General features: G+C 44.4%; 1 protein-coding gene across 3 annotated transcripts; it reads right to left on the reverse strand.

The window, feature by feature from the left end:
• Positions 1 to 455: 455 nt before the first annotated feature.
• On the reverse strand, positions 456 to 12,942 carry LOC105021045 (dual specificity testis-specific protein kinase 2). 3 transcript variants are annotated; one of them, XM_010888494.4, is made up of 11 exons: positions 12,750 to 12,942; positions 11,975 to 12,261; positions 11,578 to 11,834; positions 6,864 to 6,985; positions 6,321 to 6,369; positions 5,818 to 5,964; positions 5,629 to 5,711; positions 5,394 to 5,484; positions 5,040 to 5,123; positions 4,116 to 4,202; positions 456 to 3,770 (listed from the first exon to the last, which is right to left on the reverse strand). In XM_010888494.4, the coding sequence occupies exons 3-11, from the start codon at positions 11,791 to 11,793 to the stop codon at positions 2,595 to 2,597; spliced, it is 2,055 nt and encodes a 684-aa protein (XP_010886796.2). In that variant the 5' UTR covers positions 11,794 to 11,834; positions 11,975 to 12,261; positions 12,750 to 12,942; the 3' UTR covers positions 456 to 2,594. The 3 variants fall into 3 exon arrangements, with proteins under 3 accessions (XP_010886796.2, XP_034147147.1, XP_010886795.2); XM_034291256.1 differs by having other exon boundaries at positions 11,578 to 12,225; XM_010888493.4 differs by having other exon boundaries at positions 11,578 to 12,261.
• Between the last annotated feature and the right edge of the window lie 1,069 nt (positions 12,943 to 14,011).

The raw sequence follows: 14,011 nt of genomic DNA on the forward strand, positions 1-14,011 counted from the left end.
TTTTCAGCAATTTGAGCTACAATAGCTTATCTGTTGGATCGGACCACACGGGCCAGCTTTCGCTCCCCACATGCATCAACGAGCCTTGGCTTGGTCCTGCCTCCAGCTTCAGGTACTCAGTTTCTTGGCAATTTCTCATGTGGAATAGCCTTCATTACTCAGAAAAATAATAGACTGCCAAGTTTCAGAAGGATGTTCTTGGTTTCTGGACATTTTGAGCCTAAAATCTAACCCAAAAGATATGGCGCATCTGTTACTGTTAACACTAATACCGTTTTTTATAAAGCCTACTAGATGAAGGCATACACTGGTTTAATGTTTCCAAGTGTCTTATATTAGTTATTACAGTTATCAGTGTAAGTCAACAATGTTATTTAGGAACGGGTTAAAATAATGTGTTATAGCCCAATTTTATTAATTCCTTAAATATTTTTAGACTCTAATTCCAATGGCCTGTGAAATCTATTTTTTGGTTACTGATCAGTACCTGATAATGTAGGTGACAAATCAAGACAAGTTATTACATTCAAAGTTAAATTTTTATTGAATTAACATTTTTATTAAATAAATCATTATCCGGAAACATTTTAGTAAAGCTGGTGATTTCAAACCAGTAACAACACAAATCAGTGCCTTTCATGAAGAGGAAGGTGCTTGTAGGAAAAAGAAGTCCAGCCAACCAGCTAGTAACCAAGCTCTTCCTAAAGACACTGGTGGAGATCTGAGAGGGTTGGACTGGAATACGTAATTATAGTGGCAGGTTAGGGCCGATACTACATTTCTTACTCATCCAAACAGATCTCTACAAGTGTTTACGGAGGAAGAGTTGTTTGTGGAAAGCACCAGTCACACTTCGCATTAAAACATAATTTCAACTAGCGACAGCCTAACCAACATCCTAGCCAGCAGAAATGTTCTGTAGTTAGCAACATAATACATCCTTTCAGGGAAGATTTTATCCATTGGTATTATAAGTAAAATGTGTTTGAATCAACAATGAGACATGCATTTCACTACAGTGCATTGCAATACACTGCTTCGACCATGAACACACAGATCAATGTTCAAGTCGCGGTCATTATGACATCATCATCTATGTACAGTGGAATTCTTTGGATGGATACTGTTGAACATGTCATCAATCATGCGGTTTAAACAGTGAAGTATAAAAAAGGCCCTCTGACCAGTACAGCACGTCTACGTGAGACTGGCAACAACTAAATACTCTTACATCTTCCCTTTCCTACATGTCACTAGATGAACAGGTTAGAACGAGTCAAAACTTTATAACCATGTCCCATTATGTCAGTTGATAGGTACAGCCCTTAAACCTTTTCCTGACCCAAGTGTTGTTACCAGGTCTATGACTAACTATAACAATGTTTTTCCTGATCAGATCAGTTATAGCTTTTAAAAGGAAAGTATACGTGGCCAGGAAGGTATTAAGAGTATTGGGCTGCAACCATGTTAACCAACGCCGCGTTATCTGCCTGGGTCCTCCAGGCCAGCAGAGGGAGACAAACATATTACACTCAGGGGAAAACAGCTGAAATACATTTGGAACATTTGCAACACCTTGTAGATTCTGTGCCCCCTAAATAAAACATATTCCCTATACACACAATTGCCAGTTTATTAGGTACACATGTCAAGTCCAATAATGGACCTCCTTGCTTCCAGAACAGCAAGAATTCTTTGGGGGCACAGAACCTACATGGTGTTGTAAACCTTCCAAATATATTTTGGTCCATGCTATGGCGTTGACATGTAGTGTTCTACTTTCTGACCAGTAGGGAACACAGAGACATTTCAGACACAGCCAGCTGGCCAACAAGCAGATCTATGAAATCAGGGGTGCAGCAATGTATATCAATAGTGTAAAAAAAAAAAAAGAGAGAAAGAAACTCTAGTAAAGATGTACACCTCACTTCATCATTATTGCACACAGTTTTGTAATCTCAAACACACAGACTGGGAAATGACCAGCAAACCATTAACAATTTATAATGCACATCGTAACAAACTCCACTGATCTCGTAAGACACACAAACCTTCGGATGGAATGATCTGGACAATAAATAAGGATAATTTCATGTGGTTTTCATGTGGTTACACGAGCGCACACACACACACACACACACACACACACAAGAATAGTGGATCACGTTGAAAAGTCTGAGGTTTGAGCGAGAGAAGAAGCACCTGTTCAAATTCAGTACAAATCCTAAGCACCACCAAGTGAAAAATAATTTGTAGTAATCAAATAGAAAGATTCGGAGTGAATCGAGTGTGTGAAAAACCCAGTGACACACTGCAATTATCAAATTCAAATGGCTGGACCACAAGACACCGCCATTTTAAGATAGGGACAAATCAATAACGCCTCTCATTTTCCATTCTTCTCACTTTTTACTCAACACCACCACCAATATCTAACACCTCCTAAGTGACACGCGCACGCAAGCACGCACACACAAACAGTTTCTTATGGTAATAATAAATAGCAATAGCATCATTGAACAGTACCAGCAAGTCTCAGTAATGTCACCAGTGGTGGTGGTGTTGCTCAGCCAACCCACTAGGGGGAGCCGCCACTAAGTCTGTGCCTCTGGTAGGGGCAGGCTGGCCTCACAAGGCACTGTTTGAGGAGCCAGACCATTCGCCCCGCGACAAAGTAGTTCCTTGGTTGCCGTGGCAGCAGAGGTGTCACCGGCGCCCCCGTTAAGGTTCAGGTAGGGTCGCCGGGGCACGACGCGGCGAGGGGTCGGAGCCCCCCTCAGGCACACGGACGGAAAGCTCAGACCAATTAGACAGCAGCCCGGACAGGAAATGATCTCGTCTTGCTCGGGGGCGGGTCCAGCCAGGGCGTCTGGGGCGGGGGCGCGGTACCCGTTAGCCCTCCAGCCAATCGGACGGCCACTGACTGCCGTCGCAGAGCAGTTATTGTTGTCCAGGCGGGGGAGAGGGGGGAGAGAGGGAGGGCCGTTGGAGACGGGGAGGCCCCAGCCGTTCGGCTGCAGAAACAGGGAGGAAGAGGAGGATGTAGACGGGAGAGGGTGTAGAAGTCCGCGTGGTGTAGGGACACCGCCCTCTAGTGTGTCGGGAGACCTGCTGCAGTCCATAGGCTCACCCAGGCAAAAACCTTCCTCATCTTCCTCTTCCTCTTCCAGAGGATCCAACGACACCATATCCAGGTCCAGAGGGAGCCCTGAATCATCCGCCATGTCGTCCACTCCCCTCTCCTCCCTCCGTTCCTCCTCCTCGTTGTCCTCTTTCTCCAAGCTCTGCAGCTCGGGGTCCCGCAGGAGGGCGAGGGTGCGCCCCAGCTCGGGGGTGCACGGGAGGGACTGGCAGCGCCGGGGGGGTCCACGGGAGCTGGGGTTCCCCCTGAGGGGCGGAGAGGCACAAGGGTCGGGCTGCTGGGGCAGGGTGAAGGTCAGGGAGATGACAGACTTGCTGGGTGTGTCGTATAGCTTGATGCGCCCCCCATTCAGGTCCTGACGCAAGGAGAAGGGGTTGACCCGAGCCGGGGTGCCGAGTGGGGGCGTGGCCGGGGGAAGCATGTCCGACTGGCTCCGTGACAACCGCTGGTCGCCGGGGCGGCACGGAGAGCTCCGACGTTTGTAGGGGCTGACGTTGACGGCGACGGGTTCTGAGGAGAGATAATCACACGGGGTGACGGGCGTCTCGCTCTCCTCCTCCTCTATTCTCTCCATCCCGTCCAGCAGGACCACAATATCAGAGAACGGCGGACGTCTCCTCGCGTTCATCTGTGAGAGAGAGGAAGGTGAGAAGGAACTGTGTACATGTTGTTTTCATGTACGGATATACAGTGGATATAAAGTCTACGGCACCCTTGTGAAAATGCCAGGTTTTTGAGATGTAAAAGAATGAGACAAAGATAAATCATGTCAGAACTTTTTCCACTTTTAATGTGACCTATAATGTGAACAATTCAATTGAAAAACTAACTTAAAATCAAAAAACCTAACAATAACCTGGTGGCATAAGTGTGCACACCCTTAAACTAATACTTTGGGGCATTTTAACAGGGGTGTGTTACATTTTTATATCCACGGTAAGTATTTCCGGGTCGCCGTCTCTCTGTGTCTTACATTGCAGCAGAGGACTGCCAGATTGAGGAAGGGTGTGGGACAGTCACCGACCAGGTTCTCAAAGGCATTCACGTCCAGGCCGAAGTCCTGCAAGCACAGAACACATCAGCGTGGTCAGCAGCAAGTACCGTCCTTTAAATGCAGCCTTTCACATTCAGTCGGTTTGTAAATTCAAAATGGTTTGATTGTTAAAACGTAGCCATTACGCAAGCATTTACTGTATTAATAATCTTGGTCAACCAAGAATTACTGTATTAATATCTGTCTGCTACAGTAAAACACTCAACAGTTTGCACTTCTGCAGAAAGTCCACTAGATGGAGACATTTTACTGATGTTTCCCATGTCAGTAACGCCCTTTAAATTGAATTTACATACACAGAAGTTGTAATGAGATCTACTTTTAGGTGACTCCACAGTGTTTTCAGGTCTCTTTAATATGATATATAAATCACGAAAATTATAATTATGGGACAAGTCAAAATAGGATTAGTCAATAACATTATCTGAATATAATATTTGGCAATGTCTGTTTCTGTCTTAGTTAATATTCTCATTTATTAGGGATTTATTGTCCTTATACCTGTATTTCAGTTACTTTAAATCCAAACACACAAATGGAACTACATTACTGCCCTGCAGTTACAGCATACTCAAGTCTCCCACTGAAGTGTCAAGTGACAATTTGCAATAAAGGAAGGATGGGAGTCATCACATTTTCTGGGTCAAAAGCTGCTGAGTGGCGAAACGTTTCTGATTTGGTGGAATAAACACACCCTTTGATTCCGTTTTGTGTGATCACATACTGAGGAGTTATGTGTGGTAGACATATCAGGGGTCACGTGTGGTTATACTTTATGCTTGATCTACAGCAACGTGCATGTGAAATTGATTGAGTGCAGGGATTGGAGAGTGGTTATTATACCTCAGTGCGAGGTAGGAAGTCTGGGTCGGCCTCAATCCGGGCAATTATCTCACAAAGGATGATTCCATAGGCAAACACGTCCACCTAGAGGTCAGGGGTCAAAGTCAGACAATCACATCTGATCGATAACATCTCACTTGACATATTCACAATCGTATACTGGTGACATATGTAAATAGTATTAATAGAAGTACTGTTAAAAGAGCAGCTAGGTCCTATGAAAGCGACTACTTTTTTTGCTTCCATCGGGCACTTTGACCTGTGAACTCCGAGAGATGGTTTTCCAGACTCAGATTAAGCCTAGTGGTAGATTAATAACAGGAGTGTCAGCGATATTGTTTAGGAGTGCTGTACCTTTTCGTCATAGATCTCTCCCCTCAGCACTTCCGGGGCCATCCAGTAGGGGGAGCCAACCACCGCCAAGGGCTGCTTCTCTCTACCATCACTGCAGGCAGAAAAAACACACGCATATCAAAGATAACAAATCCATGCCGCGTTAAAATTTATAGACCTACCAAGGAGTGAAATAAAACAATACCCTCGAATAGGGGTCATTTTAAGAGTCGGGACGACTCGGTTGAAAACTGACCTGTAGTCAGGGATCTTCTCCGCTAGACCAAAGTCTCCCACCACAGCAGTGAACAGGCCATTGTCACAGCGCACGAGGCAGTTCTGCAGGAGAAAAGGGCATGAGCGAAGCGAGAGGGAGAGAGAAGGAGAAAGTAACCTGCTATAACCCGTCTCTTGTCTGTTCCACTGTCTCCTCCAGTGCCCTAACCTTGGACGTGAGGTCACGGTGGAAGATGCCCTTGCTGTGGAGGTACTGCAGGCCGCAGGCGATGTCCTGAGACAGACCCATCCTCACCGACCACGACAGGTACTGGTCACTTTCCAGAAGCTGCTCCAGGTTACCTCCATTGATATACTGCAGGTAACCATAACAACACACACATTAATGGTTGTATCACACACACACACACACACACACACACACACAAACTCTGTGCCTGCCTACACATGTTACATGACCATTAGATAACATCACATTTTTTGCCAAGTCATGAAACACTTCCCTAGTGGTCAAAAACCCCAACAGTTCTGTACAGACCTAGCCTCTGTACTGACTTTTTCGGAATCTCAATAGAATGCAACCTGTATTTAGTTTTATACACCCCATGCATGGAATGCATTCTGTTACCACGGACACTAAACCCGTCTCAGGAAGATAAAATACAAGGCTTTTATCTCTCCCCAAAAGAGGCTGAATCAGGAAAAACTCACCTCAGTCAGAGCATGCAGCTGTCCCTCATGAACACACACTCCTAGGAACCTAAAACGGTAACAGGGATATTATTATTAAAGTGCACTGAATAGGCAGACTTCTATTAGTACCATCCTGATGACCATTCAGCTAAACAGAATGCAAACTTTGCGGATGGCCATACTGGCTAATGAGATACCACTCTAAAGACAAATACGCTGTAGATCCTTAGGTCAGTGGTGTTAAGGCAAACCTTTTTGGGCCGCCGACCCCATTTCGATATCTAAAATTTCTCACGACCCCAACCATGTGAATATTATATAATCTTTATTTTTTTTATTTGAGGCTATAAGAGTCAATAGTAAAACATTCTCCCCCAACCCCATTTTCATATCAGGTGACCCCACTTGGGGTCGTGACCCCTAGTTTGGGACGTTCATAAGTCGATACGTCACGTGCATAGGTTTATGTGGAAATACAATTTTGCTAACCATCTAGCTAACGCTAACCTATGCTAGCAAGCGCAACGCGTATTTGCGCATGCCAGGACTAGCTCGACGTACCCGAGTATATTGGGGTGGCAGAGGCGGTTCATAAGCTGCACCTCCCGCAGCATGTTGGCCTTGTTGCTGGCCAGAGTGTTCATCTTCAGGGCCATCACTTGTCCTGTGATCCTGTGCTGCACCTGCATAGAGAAACCGAGCAGCATCCCTTTTAGATCACACGTGGAAATATCGAACTGAGGTCAAATCTACTTCATCGCCAGTTGACAACACACAAAGAACTGCGTTTCGGGTGGATTTGCAGGAAACATAATAGAGAATATTATGCATATCCTTAGATAAAAGATGTTGCCTTCACATCTGGTAGGCTTCTCATGCTGTCAATTCAATTAGGGTACTGTATGTACAACATTGGACACACTCAGTAATCATTCCTTGGGTCATGCTGAGGCTGCCCTTTTCAATATCACACACACACACACACACACGTTTTATTATACAAAATCCTATATTCTCCAAGTCTAGGGCAAATCTAACTCTTAAAAGACACATTCTGGGATTTTTGGGCAGTACTTCTAAAAGGTCCCTACTTGTCATTCATGTGCCCCATGTAATCGAAATCTAAGTGATTCTACTGATTATTGCACTTATACACGTCATAACATATCCAGCCCAATTTCAAAAACTTTGTGTTGTCCCAGACTGAATTTTTATCCTGAAACAACTAAACCAAACACTCGCTCCAAACCCTAACTGTAACACTTAACCCGAATACAACCCCAAAACACAGTATTTCATCACAAGAAAAGCTAAATATCCCAGAAAAGTAACACTTCCCTGTTTTATTTATTTATTTATTTTACAGGGATTGTTGGTCCTTACAAGTATTATAAAAGAACACACATGCACACGCAAAATGGCTCATTCTCATCATCTGGTTTATCCTCCATCATAATCACGCCCGTTTCCACGGAATCACATGATAACCTAATGACATTCCACGCAGCGGTTCAATCCCCCCCGGGGGCAGCTTTGGCGCGCCTCTGAACACCGTATTTTCTGATGGAGCGGCATTAGTAGGACATGACGTGGAGGCGGATTTCAGGGCAGAGAGGGGCTTTATAGAACCAATGATCTAGTACAGCCTAGATCTAGTACAGCCTGGGTTTGCAAGTGTGTGAGGCGGAGTGCGCGTTAAAGAGCGAGAGTGAAGAGAGAGAGTTGGGGGGGGGGGCGGCGTGTAAATTGTAATTAGTGAGTAAGTCTATGTTGCACGAGAAAGAATATGGCATGTGTTAATGTGACGGTAGGCCTACGGTATGTGTACAGGTCATCGCGTGAGGCTTGTTGCGTGTCTGGACCTCTCAGACGGGCAGTGTGTGTCTGTCTCTCTGTCTGTGTGTACAAGTATAAATAGCCAGAGTACTAATAGGCTTTCTGCATATCCCCTCACCCCTTTCGATCTGAAACAAATCCAGAGTGCCGACCGTCACTGTGACATCACGGCGGACAAGAGGCACTTTCTTAGAGCGTCCCACATGGGACTAAAATGTGAGCCTAGCAAGAAACAATTCAAACCACTGAAAGCTTCAGTGTCATTGAACAATATTGTAATCCATATTATAGGATGACGCATGGTAAATAAGGCATGAACAGGATGTTGGAAAGCCATTAAAACGGCTGGTGTATATATACGACTGAAAGCCTGAGCGGTGTGATTTTGATCAAGCAGGTCGTTGTTGCGTTGTATCATGACAGATCTCAAGCACAACATAGTCAATGTGAGACTATGGTTACAGAAATGACCAACACAGCTTGCTGAGACTATCATTCTAGAGGCCCTTTCCATTTCTAGTTTTTCCTAACTGGTTGAAATGAAGGTTAAGATTGAGTTATGGTTAGTAATGTTAAGATTTTGGCTACTTTGGCTGTCAATAGGAAGCTAGTCTGAAAAGTCTACAATGAAAATTCAAGAAAGCCAATGGCTATGTTCCTCACAGCCCAGGGAGAGCTGTTACTCACAGGTCTGGACAGGGGACTAACGTAACCACAATATTCGCTCAGAAAAACGTGCAAGGGTTTTGATGGGTTATTATTTAGCCTACTAGCTATTTCAATGCACGATGCCGGAAGCTTAATCGCTACAACAAAGATTATGACAGTAAACATGAGTTTGGATTTGTGGGGCAGTGCTTAAATAAAACATAGCTTGCGTGCTGATTCGTTCAATTTGAAATAGGTATATCCAACCAGTGATGCGTATGCCCTACCATATAAACACTTCCTGTGACAACATCAAAACACCCTTCCCAGACTCTGAGGTCAGGTAGCCGGACTGACACCTGACTTAGTCTCTCAGCCAATAGGCTCATCGGGCGTTTGAATTCACCGGTAACGGAGCAAATTCATTTTGCATTCACACAGTACAAACCTGCCCATACAAACGATGCAAAACGAACCCGCCCACTGCTGTGTGTTAGCCGGAGGTTACCATTTCCACCTTTTACCTATCTTTCTTATATGACACACTGAATAAACAATTTGCACACTGATAACGTGATAACATTCATTTGAAAAAGCAAAGTACAAATTTCAGATAAAAGGACGTATACATGCACGTTAAAAGGAAAGGGGGCGAGGCATTTAACCGACAGAGAAGGTGAAACTGGGTCTCTTATGTAAGTAAACCCACGTAGGGTTGGATGTTTGTAGACCAGCCTATCTAGAGAAAGAATGATAAGTTCAGAGTTAAGAGATTATTAAACCTACTGGAATGCAGGGCTGGTCGACAGAGCAAACAATAAAGGTTTTGACTGTAAGTAAATATCATACGGGTTGTGAGAAATCAAACGCTTCTACGTTCGTGGTCATTTCACTGCTCTGCCACATTGGCCATATGCTGTCATGAAAGAGGACAACGGAAATAAGTGCTCAATTGTTGGTTTTCACCTTGATGATTCTTAAAAATGCATCATTGTGTCTTGTGCGGCAGCAGAAGACACAATGCTACCGCACTGATGCCGAGGCCCAGTGGACACAGGGCATCACTAGTGGTGTGCGGCAGCAGAAGATACAATGCTACCGCACTGATGCCCAGGCCCAGTGGACACGGGGCATCACTAGTGGTGTGCGGTAGCAGTGGAAGATGTAACACCTGGAAGATAGAATTTGCATTTAAACCACAGCAATTGACTTAACAGTTTGAAAACAAACACACAAATCGACACATGCACTACCGTTCAAAAGTTTGGGGTCACTTAGAAATGTCCTTGTTTTTGATGTCTACAATGTCTACATAGGCCCACAGAGGCCCATTATCAGCAACCACCACTCCTGTGTTCCAGTGGCACATTGTGTTTGCTAATCCAAGTTTATCATTCTAAAAGGCTGTGTGATTATTAGAAAACCCTTTTGCAATTATGTTAGCACCACCGAGAACTGTTGATGCTGATTAAAGAAGCAATAAATCTGGCCTTCTTTAGAGTAGTTCAGTATCTAGAGCAGTGAGTTGAGGACCTGTGCATCTGTTTCTCAAACTAGACACTAATGTATTTGTCCTCTTGCTCAGTTGAGCACCGGGGCCTCCTACTCTTTCTGTTCTGGTTAGAGCCTGTTTGTACTGTTCTGTGAAGGGAGTGGTACCAAACGTTGTACGAGATCTTCAGTTTCTTGGCAATTTCTCGCATGGATTAGCCTTCATTTCTCAGAACAAGAATAGACTGATAAGTTTCAGAAGAAAGTACTTTGTTTCTGCCAATTGAGCCTGTAATCGAACCCACAATTGCTGATGCTCTCGGTACTCAACTAGTCTAAAGAAGGCCAGTTTTATTGCTTCTTTAATCAGCGCATTGCTTCTTTTTAAAGCTGTGCTAATATAATTACAAAATTATATAAAATGATCAACTTGGATTAGCAAACACAATGTACCATTGGAACACAGGACTGATTTTTGTTTATAATGGGCCTCTGTGTAGATTTGTCTATGTAGATATTATATAAGAAATCAGCAATTCCCACCTGAAAGAGTCATTTACAACATGTCTACACTGTATTTCTGATCAATTTGATGTTATTTTAATGGACAAGAACAAGGACATTTCTAAGTGACCCCAACCTTTTGAATGTTTGTGTACATGTTTACTGCGCGCGCACACACACACACACACACACACACACACACACACACACTTCTCTACAGACTGCTAGTTAAGCCCGTGGGGTAGATCAGCTTAGTGTCTGGGCAGTGAGAGAGAGCAGTCATCACACTGTCCCCTCTTCCTCCCTGAGAGACACCTCTCTAACCCTCACCTTGCCTTGCAGGGCTAGGACACCTGCCTGCAACACTCACATAGGACCCCACTGATGGAGAATGGAAACACACACACACACACACACACACACACACACAGGGTGTGTGCTTTTGGGAGACACCTGGACACTTTACATCTCTCTCTGGGTATACTGAGCCCATCAATAAGGAGTAGGCTAAATCCACGAATACTGAGGGTAACAATGTTCTGTACATATATTTTCAGATGTGAGAAGTACATATCATATACCTACTAATTATCATGAACCTTATAGTGAACTGAATTAAAGGTGATCAACCCCTCTAGTTTAAAAGGAAGACAAACTAGGGCTCAGAGATCCTGTCCTTAACAGTAGCACATTGACTCACATACAGGCTTCATTTGAGGTCAGTAAACGACATCCAAATATTTTAGATAAATTGCAGGGAATAGCCTGGTTTCGATCAACTGGATTGACGACTCACCTTGAAAACCTCGGAGAAGAACCCAGACCCGATCTTCTCACAGCAGAAGTCGTCGATGCGCGCAAGGCTCGACACTGCGCTCCGCAGTGCCCGGTAGGAGGAGGGTCTGATCCGGTTGGGCCCGTGAATGCCGTGGAGCGTGGGCTCCGCAGCCTCGGGTTCACTACCGTCGTCGTGCTCCATGGCGACCGTGCTTTCAAAGAGCCACGAGCACATTTAAACCGCAGTCCGGAATCCACACGCGGTTCCCATAGCCTCTGTATGACAGAAGTATCCAATAGTCAGGGGAATATTTAATGCAAACCCAAGCAGAGTGCCGGGTCGTCTGTCAAGGTCCCCTTAAATCACAAGGAATAGGTAATCCTTAGACTGAATCTCTTCACAGCATTGCGGTCACCTCTCGTCTCCCTCCTCATTCTTCGTCATGTCGTCATTTGCGTCCGGAGGCTTGGTTCACTTCGTCATCCCGTTACAATTTAACTGAACGGATGATGCAGGCGCTGAACCTCACAGTCGCTGCTGCAGACCGGAGTGGAGGGATGCGCATGTAGCCGGTATTTCCTCTAAATCTTAGCTTACTGCAGGGTATTCCCGTCGGTGCTGGCTTGTCCTCGTAGCGATGGAGCGTCTTGCTTCAAAATATCCCAGCTGTCAGTTATGGAAATAATGTTTTTTGTTTTTTTACTGCAATAACCAAGAAAATAATTGATCTGTTGTCATCCAGGCGATATGAAAAACATTGAAACCTAACCAGCTAGTTTACTTGCAAACATGTTTGTCTTAATTGGTTTCCATGTGTTTCAGCAACATAGCATGCCAATATCATGTCGCTGGCCCACAATTCATCAACCCTCGCTACATTATAGCCTATCCGCCCGGTTGCTAATAGGATTTAATGTGGCTCTGTCGTAGCAGGGAGACGCTGAAGCACCTGGTGTGCTGCAAGTACCCCCTTGACAAATATAGCGGCTGAATTAGGTTGACGGACTTATAAAAAGCAAGATGATAGACTTTGACTGCAATCTTCCTCAGACATTTAACAGCCTCGATTGGAGATATTGGATCTGCAACGTTAGGCTATTTATGGAATAGCTCTCTTAGAAAGCAACCGTAAATGCATTACTGGTGGATTGCAATGGCCGAAGACCGACAACGGACATTCGACGGCTTACCTTTCGTTGCTACACAACGTCGATCTGGAAGGTGTACTCTAGCAGTCGTAGTTAGTCGGTAGATCGAAACCGTTACGATAATAGTTGATCGATGCAGGAAGTTCAGCAAGTCCCACCGTTAAATCTACCGAAGATTTCCAGATGGGTCAGATCCGTTCTTCTAGTATGTTATGCCCGGTGCCTAGAACCGCTTGGAAATGAGCACGTTGATTGGACAAGAGGAGGGGCGTGGCCTGACTGAAAAAAGGGCTTTGAGGCGGAAGTGTCCGTGCAATGACATTTTTTTCCAGTATTGGATTATTCTGCCGTTGTGCCACTGACACGCATTTACTGTACACGCAGAAAGCAATTGTGACCCTCACTGAATTGCTGAAGAGTGTAGTCTACCACAGAGGTTCAAATCAAGGGGTAGATTATATATTATGAAAATAAAATGTATTTCTGTGTAAATGCATATTCTTTAAGATATGGATATTAAGTTTCAGAATTTGCAAACTGCTTTGAATAAAACACATCAAATTGACTGTTCGGATGTCAGTGAGACTAGACCTTTGTTATCCATCTACAAACAAATTACTTTTGTATTAGCAACATATTTCCTTATTTTGGCACATTAAAGCACAGCTCCCATTAGGAGGCCAAACATTACCTCGTTGCTGATGTCATATACCAGGACCATCGACATAATCTTTTTTTGTACGAGAATATCAAAGTATAAAAGCTCAGAGTAAAAGACAATACAAATTCCAAGACTCTGAGTCTGTGATGACAGCATCTTATTACATGGACTACTCTGTGTGAGGCGGTGATGATGACATCATTGCATGATTTCATTCTGAAGGGCAACATTCCATCTCCAGCCTGTGCTGATTCACACTGAGTGAGCTCAAAGAGATCTCCATAGAATACAAACTATAGCTCAATCCACGATGTTATAGCTCTCACCTCTCCGTCAACACAAATCCTAACAGCAATGAGAACCGGCTATGTTAGTGATAAAATGAAATTGGAGTAATGACGCCCCCAGGTGGTAAACCTGGGAAAGACACTGACAATGGCAGCCGAGAAGATTAGCCTACATGAATGAGACCGTTTCCCATACATAGATTAAGCCTCCTGGACTGAAAAGGCATGCTGAGTGGGTTAATCTGTGTGCTGGAAACCAGCCTGAAGTGTAATGTCACTGCTGGATGGAAAATGTTAAGGTCACATTCAGAGGGAAAACATTTTGTTCTTTCTTTTTAAATACACTTAAAACAATC

The sequence above is a fragment of the Esox lucius genome, chromosome 25 (assembly GCF_011004845.1).
Source record: "Esox lucius isolate fEsoLuc1 chromosome 25, fEsoLuc1.pri, whole genome shotgun sequence".
NCBI lineage: Eukaryota > Metazoa > Chordata > Actinopteri > Esociformes > Esocidae > Esox > Esox lucius.

What these genes read in the sequence shown, in the direction of transcription:
- LOC105021045 (XM_034291256.1), bottom strand. Translation starts at nt 11,793, where the DNA reads ATGTGCTCGTGGCTCTTTGAAAGCACGGTCGCCATGGAGCACGACGAC. An exon ending in TGCCACCCCAATATACTCGG is followed by an intron (nt 6,370 to 6,863) that starts GTACGTCGAGCT and finishes TTACCGTTTTAG; the next exon opens with GTTCCTAGGAGTGTGTGTTC. An exon ending in AGCTGCATGCTCTGACTGAG is followed by an intron (nt 5,965 to 6,320) that starts GTGAGTTTTTCC and finishes GGTTACCTGCAG; the next exon opens with TATATCAATGGAGGTAACCT.